The following is a 12,078-nucleotide window of genomic DNA, read 5'->3' as shown; positions in this document are numbered from 1 at the left end:
GGGCTGATTTAGACGGCGCGCGAACTCGCATGCGATTTTAGTTACATTGCGGACTGTTGGTTACGTCCAATTCAACCGACCGATCAAAAACCGCAATGGTATGAAACTCGCATGCGAGCTCTCGCATCGTCTAAATCAGCCCTTAAAGCTAAATCTGTCTCTACTCTCGACACTCGCACGTCAGTACTTTTAACGATGTTTGGTTCTAATTGAACTACAGTTGTAATTACATTACATCCTCTTTTTACTTTGACGCCCGGTTGTTTTCTCACGCCCTCGGTGTACGATACGAAACAGCTGTACTCCAACTATTCCCAGCCGATCTCGACATTTATTTGACCTTTTTGCTCACTTGGGTACAGAATAAGTAAATAGTACTACCGTGCAGAAAGGAATCCGTACAAAACCGATATTTGACAGCGGTTCAGGGACGAATCATGTCCCCTTCTAATGTATGGCACTATCCCTTTCGTCTAATTAGGGTTGTCAAAATTCAATTAATTATCTTATCTGTGGTTGTGCACGCAAAGGGACGTCAACCTGTGCTAAGCCTAATAATTGGTCGCAGCAATGCTGAGCTGAGCCGAACTGAGCCGAGAATGCCCGAACGCTCTAGTATCACTATCCTACCCCTGACTTGGGTAACATTAAGTCGTGTGTGCACTTTAATTAGCTGTGTTTAGCGAAATGTGCGTCCTCGCGTGAATGCCCGCCTTTAGAGGCCGGAACGTTCAATTTTTATATAATTCCCTTCTTTTGGCCTTTAAGTGTTTATTACTTAAAAATGTACATTAATATTCAAATAAGGCGGTCGAGACCGCAAATATTACGGCGCTTCGTCACCAGGGTATTACTCTATAAAACTAACAAACTAGTAACGAGTTAAAAGTATTTTTGAATAAATTTCGTTTCCTATCGTTCGTAATGTGTATTTTATGCGGAAACTGACTCACTGGTCAGTCCTTTGCCCTTGATTATTCACTGACAATTAACAAAGTTCAAAGTTAAATAACATACGAAATAACTATTTTGAAAATTACCTGAACTCTAGTTCAGACAAACCCTGACTCAGATGGTTAGGTAGATGTCCAAACAGCAACACTGTACATCGATGGACCTTATTACAAAAGGCATAAGGTCCACCGACGTACGGTTAACAGTGTGGGAGATGGTACTGGCACTAAAAAGAAGAAAAAAGCTGTCTTCTGATAACACCCGGGGGCATTATACTCATTGTACGAACGAGTCTTGGCATACGTGAGAGGAAACGCGCTTTCTTATCCCTTATCTCAGATAACTGTGTTGACATCACTTCTTATCTCTTTATAAATACTTACATTAGCGCCCGAAATTGTTTATTTACGTTCGACCGCACCTTTGTTTTCCCTTTTTTAGGTTGATTAAAATTAGCCAAAGGTTATTTTTGCGTGTCTGTTGGACCTTAACGCAGCGGATCGATGAATGAACAATGACGGTGATGTACCGTTTAAATATAGTAGGCGGTGACCCACAGCGTGGCTAAATCGGCAATGTGATTATGTAGATTTTCATAAAAAGATAGCGCAGAGCGTGAAAATTGTATTATAGGTAGTCGTACTCATTTATAAGGACAGAATTGGACTGCTCTTTATAGGATATATCGCGCAGTGATGTCATGTCATACAATATTTAATATATTATTAAGTCAATTGCTTAACAAAATGGTTTATACGAATACATCACAAATACTTTGATTATTCAATGGGGTTGGCAACTGTCAAAGGTTTGCATAGATGGCGCCATCATACCTTGCCCCTTTTTCTATGAGATTTGGCATTATCCTTATTATTGACATCCAAGGTATTAAAAAAACAAGACATAATTCTAGGGATTGACGGGACAAGCTATGATGGCGCCATCTGCTAAAAATTTCCACCGGCCAACCCCATTGTTTAATGTTATAAACAAAATTACGGCAAGTTATGTTACACATGATTTTGTTTCTGACATTATCCAGATCCATTTTCGTTTAAAAAATAAAACATATGTACATACATACCTTTTATGTTTAGTTTTAATTCAAACGAAGAATGTCGAAGTGTTATCAAGGATGTACATAATTTAATATGGCTTTTAAGTAACTTAGTAGTCGAACTTAAGGTTCAATATGGCATACAGTGTATTCTAAAATCTTAGCATTGTATAACCTTTGTACATTGTTTGCAGGTGCGCTACCGGGAGAGAATAACGATCCTGCGCGGCAACCACGAGTCGCGCCAGATCACGCAGGTGTACGGCTTCTACGACGAGTGCCTGCGCAAGTACGGGAACGCCTCCGTGTGGAAGCACTTCACCGACCTCTTCGACTTTCTGCCGCTCACCGCGCTCGTCGACGGACAGGTATGGAAACTATACTCTGTATCTTAAGGTATTTAAGTTAAAGTAAACAAATAATTCGTACATTTTCGGTATAACATTTATCGGTTAACCAACCAAATGCAAAAACGCCTGGATCTGACACTGAACGACCTGACTTTAACCTACATTATTTGACCATGTAATGTTTTCATCTTTAAATTTTGACCATGTAATGTAGATCTTGTTTACTTTTATTTAAATACCTAAAGGTACAGACTATAGTAGAGATACCGCGGAGAACTATGAAACTTCCCCTGCAAAAAAATAACGTATGCGGAGTGAAATTTGGACAAAGTTCAATATTATTTGAAATAAAAAAAACACCATCCTTTTTTAAAATAATTATGTTTTTATAATAATGTCAAGGCTTAGTGTAAAAAATAGGTTACTCCCATGCGAGATGCTTTACGGCAGTTCTGTGGTACTTTGTCCATCGCTGTCGAAAACACAGATGTCGGCATTTTATTCAGCTCCGATTTTATTTTTCGAATCAAACTGTAGATTTTTGGGACGAAAATTATTGCAATATACTCGCCTCTTTAGATTTGCCCAAAAATCTTCTATAGGGCGAAGTTGCGGAACATTAGGTGGATTTGATGTCTTCGGTACGTATGGGATGTTTAACTCCGCCATTTTGCAAAGGGTTTTTTTGGAATAATGGCTTGAGGCTAAGTCTGGCCAAAACACTACATTTTCTCCTCTATGACTCGTATTTATGAAATCCCGCACTAATGGCAAACAACGCTCTATGTAGCGGTCGGCGTTCACAGCTAAACCTGACTCAAAGAATACAGGCTTAGGCATTCCGCGTCGACTGATGGCAAGCATAGCAAAACTTTTTTAGGAAATTTTGTATGCTCAACATATTTCACGTTCTCATCGGTTGGACCATTGGTGTTCTCAAAATAGTAATTGCCTTGCCACTCGTTTCCATCTAACGTGAAATATGACTCGTCATCCATAACGCAAGTGACATTGTTTCTAGCGTAAAATATTTCTTTGACTAATTTACACAACCGTACTTTCTGAGTGATTTCTTGGTTTTCAGAGACAGTGGGCTTAACTTTTCTACATCGCTTATCAATGCCCATGTCTTTAAGATATTTTTTAACAGTTTTGCCGTCAGTTTTAAATTTTCTTCCGAGCTCTCTATAAGATTGTGCGACACGGCCGGCCGTAATTTTCTTTAATCGAGCTCTCTCAGAAACCTTGCTCAAGCTGGAATAGTTTCCAGAACCAGGCTTTCTGGCAGTGGTTTTCATCAAGGCAAAGGACGCCAGAATATTGTAAATAGTGCTTCGACTCTCACCCATTTGCACAAAATGTTCCACCACCTTTGATTTCGGCCATAGGGGATGGCTACTATAGAAATTACATACTGTTTGACGACGGCGTTCTTGTTGATTTACCATAATTACAAAATTAAACAACCAATCTTTATGAGACTTACCAAACTGATTGACAGATATATTGGCTTTACATTGACAACACATATTTTTTATTTAGATTTTTGTGTTTTTATATTTTATATAACAAACTTTGACCAAATTTCACTCCGCATACGTTATGGCGAACGTTTTATCGGTGACAGACTGCATGGTGCAACTGATTCTTAGATGATTTATGCAGAGACCTGCAGCGAGCCTGTCGACAAATTTAATTGTGTACGCAATTCAGTTAAGTCAGGTACACAGTGCTAGTGCCGAACCTTTCCCCCGGGATGATTTATCTGTCTATGTCTGTGTGCAAATCACACACCCCCTTACATTTACATTTTACCCCTTTACATATCAATGAAAAGACTTTTCGCGCTTTAAAAAGATATATGTATTAACCTATCTAGATCTAAACATTATTTTCGTACTGAACAATAGACAGTCTTGCTAATAGCGATATTGTCCAATCATAAGATTCATAACAAGATAGCGCTAGCGGAAAAATATCAATTTACATTTCAATGCTAATAACCATTTCACAGTTATGTTACAAAAAAGTTATCATACTCGCGAGTGTTATGTCTAGAGCAAATAAACAAAAGCGTTGCAATTCCAGATCTTCTGCCTTCACGGCGGTCTCAGCCCGTCCATCGACACCCTGGACCACATCCGCGCGCTGGACCGCCTGCAGGAGGTGCCGCACGAGGGACCCATGTGCGACCTGCTGTGGAGCGACCCCGATGACAGGTGAGACACGTTACATAGCATCAGGCGGTCTAGCGTGAGTTGAGTTCTCGCGCGCGACTCTATACATCTGGCGCGACTTCAAGTATGGATTCGCGCGCGAGAACGCAACTCATGCCTGAAGTGACTATCGTCCCGATTCGAACTTTAAAATATGTCAAATATGAGGTACAGAAACGTGAAAAAGATACGTCAGTGTCATACGAGTGTCAAAAGTGATGCATTTGTTTCAAGAAACGTCACTTTTGATTTGACACGTTTTGACGCTGACATATCCGATCCATATCGTTTCTATACCTAATATTTGATGTATCTTAAAGTTCGAATTGGGCCGTATGATCGACACTATCATTTAACTTAAGGTTCCGTCACACAAGCGCGTTTTCTGGGCGGGACGTGAGCGCGGCGTAAGCTTTTTATATGTAAAAGCGGCGCGCCCTGCTCACGCGCCGCCCGCAATACGCGCCTGTGTGACGGAGCCTTTAGGTGGTTGTAAAGTAGTTGCGTGGTGGTTCTCTAGTAGAAGATAGCTTAGAAATTTACTAAAATTGGTTGAGATATTACATGGGATTGAATGGGGAGTTTAGTAAAACAGTTTTTGTGTCCCTGAATTGTTAGCTATTTTCATAGGCAACTTTTATATCGATACAGGGTCTTAGGGAGGTGGGGTTAATCATGGAGTTAATGTTTAACACCAATAAATACACTGCGAAACGAAATAGACTAATCATTACTTATTGTAATGAGAAGGTCAATGAAACAACAATAAAATTGACATACGATATGACCTCTTTAAATGAAGTCTGGGAAAACGCGCATTTTTGAGTCTTTATGTTTTCCGAGTAAAGCTCGGTCTTCCAGATATTATTAATCATAAAAGATGCCTTATTTCTGTCATATTTTAGATAACAAAATCCTTGTTATGACTAAGGCAAATTAAATTACGCATCGGCCAAAAGTTATCAAAACGTGCCGTATAGTACGGTTGAAAACCTGCATTTTGGAGGTTATCTTGGGCATTCCAAAACTATCAAATACCTACATTTGAACTGCTGTGAATGAAATAGTACAAGCCAAGGGCATTCATCTTCCGCGTACTAATTAACAATGATAATAGCCCTCGAGATTATAATGTTGTGTCTCGCCCTGGCTGATAAGATAGCGTGATGAAAGTATTGTATTGATTTTATATTTTTATGATAAGTTTGTTGATCCTGTCAATGCAGTTATTTTTGCGATAAAGTGCTAATTGTGGTTGATAGTACTTTTTTAATTGCGTTAACCTTGGACCTTTGAATTTAATTGTTTCTACAAGACTCATCGGTTTTCTTGGTAGTGAGACAGGTACAAGTACCATCGGCCGTAATTGTGTTATAATAGAAAACTGCACAAGTTTCCTTATAACATGACAACACTTTCAAAAATACCGAGTGACACATTTTTGTAATACTTATTGAACATTGAACAAAATCCTATCACGTTAGGCACGTTGCTTCAATAAGTAGTATAATAGATAACACCAGATTTAAAGTAAAGTAAAGTAAATACACTTTATTGCACCACAAAGAAAAATACAATAACAGATTATTAATGAATGAATACAATTATTTTCAGGCAACTATTGGCCCATAGATAAATAACTTAAAACTAGCATACATATTATTACAAAATATAATAATACTATACAAACCCCAGTACCCTCAGTCTCATAAACGCTGCACTTGTTTGCAATACGGTAACTCATTATGTTAATTAGCATCTTTGGGTACCTATTCCATATTAGACGTATGTTGGTACATATTCCAATCACTTAGCGCTGTTAAGTCGAGCGCAGACTAACCATACATACCAACGCCCACACTGTTAACAGGCAGTTCGTAAACCTTATTACAAAAGGCATAAGGTCCACCTATGGACAATGAAAAGTGTTGATGTTTGTACTACATACTTTTTTCATGTATTTTCAATGAAATTGCATGATCACGAGCTGGGACGCACAGGTAACTGTCTGCGTTATCGGGTTCTTAGATGGCGGATTAAATGACCACGTATGGCACCTTGGAGGATATAACCAATGGAGACGCCATGTCTAAAATTTTCGGTACAAAATAGTCTGCCGTTTTTAGCGGGGGAGGGGCACATCAAATGTGTAAGTACGTCATGTCAGATAAACGTCAGTCCATACATATGGTTGGCATGTGGTTGACCATTGGCCGCCTATTTTCGACAGAGGGGAACGCCTGTTAATGGCGGCTCCATTGTTAATTACTCCGAGTATGGCACGTATGCCGCAGTCAGCGCGCGTCTTTTGTTTATATGTTTAGTTTTTTATTGTCAATGAGCGAGAAATGTGTGCAAACATTTTGTAAATTTTGTGTGTAAATAAGTAACGACCGTTACTTGTATATATTATGTTTCTTCCTGTGCGATTGTGTAAATTTTGTATTACATACTGTACAGCCAAAATTTTTCGCGTTTCATTCAGCATCGGCCCGACACCGTATTCAGCATCGGCCCGATGCCTTATATGCATGGAGGACGCCCTTCCATAGTCTTTGAATCTCCAGGTCACATTTACGCTGGTTGTCTCAGTGGTCGGTTCAACCGAGATCCGTTAGCAAAGAGATTATCGGACTGCTAGACTCTAGACTGGACTGCACTGTATAATCAGTGGTTTTCGCTGGAAAACTCCGGTTCCATACATCCGACGCAACTACACGTCTAATCGCTTAATCGTGTTGACTAATTATAGTCTGTGTGTGGAACTGTGTGGATTCTGAGAAAGTGTCGTATTAACGTCGATTAACTCGTCACTGTAGGAAATAAGCTACAAATAATTATATCAGAGCACTGCAATCAAAACTGAACAATAGAAACCAAACTTAGAATAGAAGATGTAGTTATTTCAGTATAATTATGTGGATTATGCAGCAATAAACGATGCCTTTAGCTCAATTAAATATAGTTTTCCTTATTAATTGTCGAAACTCATTAGAATAATTATTACTTATTTATTATAATCTTACCTAACGCTCCATGGAGCTGGTTAACATATGACTCTTTTCCCCAGTTCCTTTTGCTTTCTGTAGACGGTATGGTGTATGGTATTGCGCAGGGTGAAAAGTTAATGTATTTAGTAAATCCTTTTTATCAGGCAAGTAAAACTCTTTTTCTCTCGGGTAGTATTTTTTTTCAAAAAGCCACACTTCGGGTCTCGATCCTGACTTGTGGGAGCAGTGGCAGTGACTAAGTAGAGATTGCGCGGAGCAATCCGTATGTATGGTTTACGATTATGACCGCACACAATGGAGACAAATTATATTTCTGCACGATTCTTAGCAATCGAGAAAGAAGTCGTCGTAAATTTAAGAGTTAGACTCTTGTCAGTGTAGCTCTCTCCATTTGACTATATCCAGGGCCGCCTCATTGATTTCCTTATACGACATTACAGCTACCTTTTATTTGTGTTATGTAGCTTATCCTCGGTCTTCCCCTTTCTCTCTTGCCTGCAATCTTTCCTTCTATTATGTTATTTATAAAAGCGTCATGTTGTATAAGGTGACCAATCATTTTCCCTCTCCTACTCTCTATTGTCCTCAACAGTTGCCTTTTCTCTCCTACTCTTTTTAACACTTCCTCATTTGTGGTTCTTTCTAAAGAAACTCTTCTTACTTTCTCCTTACCTTTATTCTTCTTACTTCTTTGGAAAGAAGTAGAGATTACCAAATTTCATGATACTAATTGAGTGTTTTTTTCGCAGAGGCGGATGGGGCATATCGCCTCGCGGGGCCGGCTACACGTTCGGGCAGGACATCTCGGAGACGTTCAACCACAGCAACGGCCTGACGCTGGTCTCGCGCGCCCACCAGCTGGTCATGGAGGGCTACAACTGGTGCCACGACCGGAACGTCGTCACTATATTCTCAGCGCCCAACTACTGCTATAGGTCAGTCTATTGGCACAGAATAAGTAATAGTATTACCATACAGAATGGCCACGCGCCGCCCCGCCCCGACTCGCATTACCTCGCCCCGCGACATGAATCTGGCGGACTTCTGGCGTCCTCTCAGCAAAGCGACTTACCCACACATACACAATGACGCGTGTACAGACGTGCCGCGCAAACATATAAACGCAAATGATTTTGATTTATAGCGTGTCCGCCCTGTGCTATTGGTCCCTTTACTAGGACTCATTTAGATGGCGCGCGAACTCGTATGCGATTTTAGTTACATTGCAGGCTATTGAGGTTACATCCATTTCTGCCGACCGATCAAATACCGCAATCCCGTCCCGTCTTAATGAGCCCTTAGGCCTGTTCGTTGCGAAACGCGATGGACATTTTTCAATTACTCTTTATTAAGGTAAACTTCGCGAGGAAACTTGTTTACATGTGTGTGTTGTTTTACCATTACAAAAAACTTGCTTTTACTGTTTAACTAAGTAGAAAAGTAAAATTAAGTGAAACCGAAAACAGTGCTCTAATGAATACAGTAATTGTAATTATTGTTTTATTTGAGATTAAGATTTTACTGCCGATTAATCTGTAATACTACGACTAATTATCAGCATAGATTTCCTGAAATCATTTACTATTAGCTTGGAACTTCTCCGGAAATAAACCCGGGATTTTCACAACAAGAAGAACGTAGACTTGGAATATTTACTTTTTTACTTCTCTCTCTAACTCTAGATGCTAATGGCCGTTACATAATATTTACAGTACATTGACTATAATCGATTGTCCAAGCCCGATGTTTATCTAGTGCGAGTCACAATGGCTGACAATGTGTTTGTTGCAGGTGCGGCAACCAAGCCGCCATTATGGAATTGGATGATGCGCTTAAGTACTCATTGTAAGTATCTGTTGTTGATTAAATACTGATAACTATTGGGTAATTTTGCTGATAAGTATAGTTTTTGACAGATATCATTGAATTAATTTTCCAGTAGGTTTGATAGGTTACAAAATCTTGGATTTTGTTCTAATTATCCGTTTCAAATATTATAATATGAAAATGAACATGTACATTTTGTATATAAAAGGAGATTGTAAAATGTTTAATGTTTTCTTATTATAGTGAATTTTAGGCAACTAATAGGCCCATAAATACCCACTATAACCTCATTAACATAACTTAAATGTATTCAGATAAAACTGGTATTACCAGAATGGAATGATTATAAGCGCAAAGTGATGACGCGAATTTGATTGTGGTGATCAAATTCCTATCGATTACATCGATTATATAATGGATATTGAAGTTTATGACCCATTGTGTGTATAGTTAGATGTGTGTTGTGTGCGTGTGTGTGCTGACGAGTGTGTGTGTTTGCAGCCTTCAGTTCGACCCGGCCCCGCGGCGCGGCGAGCCCCACGTCACACGGCGAACGCCGGATTACTTCATGTAGGCTGCACGTAAGTGTTTTCATGTTTTATTTTAGAAAGTTAGCTAAATATGAAAATTTAAAGCAGTTTTATTGTAAGGAAAATCAATGAAGATGTTACTTTTGTTTTTTTAGCAAATAGATTTTTGTCTAGATTTTGTGTTATTGGTTACTTAGTTTAGAAATATTTTATAGATGACAAACGTTTTACATTTGTGGGTGATACGTGATTAGACTAATTGAGCCGTTTATAGTTCGTAGGTTTCAAACAGAGTCCGAGCTAATCCTATTGTCTATTGTTAAGTAAAACCGCTCGTGCCACGTGCCACCACCACCTGCATAAAAACCTGCGTACTTCAGTTACTGAGTGCCGGCGAGTCGAATGCTACAGAACCAGTCTAAAATGTGTCATCGAGATGCGTATCAAAGGCGCGTTATCGGAGAGCGCGACTACACTGGTTTTTTGAGCGTTAGACTAGCCCGCGCTCAGGTGCCAAATAGAATAAGTATGACCCTTTTTTGCAGGTAAGTAGCACGTGCGGTTTTACTTAACAATAGACAATAGGATTAGCCGCCGGGCTCAGTTACGAAGCTACGAACTATACCTCAAGTATATTTTTGTATATCAATAGCATATAAACCGTTTGGTATCGATTTTCAATGGCGCCCGTATCAAGTTGAGATTTATCACCCGGTAATGATAATTTCCTGGATATTTCTGGGTCGGTAAGAAGCGACGGTATCTAGTGTCAATGTTTATGTGCGCTCGTCGGGTCAGCGAATTGTCATTATGAGGTGGCATTTGCTAGCTCGATAGGTTTCGAGGGCGGTTTTCGTCGGCGACAGCGTCGAGTGAACGTTCCGTGGTTATAGTTCGTTTTTCTTAGCATTAGAAAGAACTCCGCAGAAGCAAGCGTGCAGTTTTTATCAGGCTCGTTAATTGTTAATAATTATTGAATTATCTAATGTCGCATGGTCAATACATATAATTTACTTCAAATTGTTACCGCTAAAAGTGCCAGATTTAGAACCACAAGCGAACTTCTGCGAAGTTCTTTCTAATGCTAAAAAAAACGGACTATAGAACTGCGTATTAAGTTTGTATCTGTTTGCAGCGGAGGCGCACATGAAGCAGTCGGGCTCGGGCGGCGGCGGGGCAGGCGGTGTCGGCGGCGGCGGCGGGGGAGGGGGAGGGGGAGGGGGGGTGAAGCGGAGCCGCGGGCGCGCGCGCGCGCGGCGGGCGGCGCGCCTGCGCGGCCTCGCGCGCGTCGCCTCCTGGCTCGCCGCCGGCTGACTCCACCCCGCACACACCCGCACCCGGGGAACACACACACAACACTACACGGAACACAAGAGGACTAACGCGGCCGGTGCGGCGCGCCCCGCAGCGTCAGCCTACACATTAACGCCCTGCAACGCGGCCTGTAACTTACCATCACACGTTCGGTATCGCTCGGGGAAGTGAAACGTCCCGCGACGGAGACTTAGGTTAATATATAGCAGTAATTATATGTTTTTTTTTACTGTTAAGTGTTATGCGATATTTCTAAAGCGGGGTGGTTCACTTCTTCGGCGATACGTTGTCTAATACCTACCCAAATTAACAATATGTGTAGTAAATCGCTTAAAAAACGTCGGCATGTAAAATTGTTCTATAAGTAAATTACGCGTCAAATGGAAATACTAAATCACAATCTTTAATTGAATGAGTGTCGTCCATTCAAACATGTATCTCTTATTCTTGCTGTTTAAGCAATTGACTTGCACGTGGTCGTCTAGTTTCCTCACGTGTCTCGCCTACAACTTGCCAATGGAAACGTGCACCACATTAAATAACAGATATAATATAATATTATGTATACCATTTGTTTTTTCAAGATTGAAGTGTTCCATTTGACGTTTTTTTTTTAAATTTACGCGAGGAATCAAAAAACGTGCCGCTGTAGTTAGTTTAGTTCTGTTGTCAGAATATATTGTGTAAGTTCCCCGTCGTTCCCGCGCCCGACGGCCGCATGCGCATGATGGTTCACCGCGTCTCATCCCGCACCTCTCCGCCCCGCCACCGACCCACTACAACATCAAACCTTATCTAGGGATCTCTGTAAAAAACCTC

General features: G+C 40.5%; 1 protein-coding gene across 1 annotated transcript in view; it reads left to right on the top strand.

Moving 5' to 3' along the window:
• LOC134672969 (serine/threonine-protein phosphatase 2A catalytic subunit beta isoform) overlaps window positions 1-11,144 on the top strand; it is a 28,898-nt gene extending 17,754 nt beyond the window's left edge. Inside the window, exons 3-8 of the mRNA XM_063530923.1 lie at window positions 2,206-2,379; window positions 4,450-4,580; window positions 8,338-8,523; window positions 9,380-9,433; window positions 9,917-9,996; window positions 11,081-11,144. Of these exons, the coding sequence (XP_063386993.1) occupies window positions 2,206-2,379; window positions 4,450-4,580; window positions 8,338-8,523; window positions 9,380-9,433; window positions 9,917-9,989 (618 nt within the window). The 3' untranslated portion in view covers window positions 9,990-9,996; window positions 11,081-11,144. The remainder of the gene's footprint in view (window positions 1-2,205; window positions 2,380-4,449; window positions 4,581-8,337; window positions 8,524-9,379; window positions 9,434-9,916; window positions 9,997-11,080) is intronic.
• The last annotated feature ends 934 nt before the right edge of the window (window positions 11,145-12,078 follow it).

Source organism: Cydia fagiglandana, chromosome 17, assembly GCF_963556715.1.
Source record: "Cydia fagiglandana chromosome 17, ilCydFagi1.1, whole genome shotgun sequence".
NCBI lineage: Eukaryota > Metazoa > Arthropoda > Insecta > Lepidoptera > Tortricidae > Cydia > Cydia fagiglandana.
This window is presented reverse-complemented; position numbering and strand designations above follow the sequence as displayed.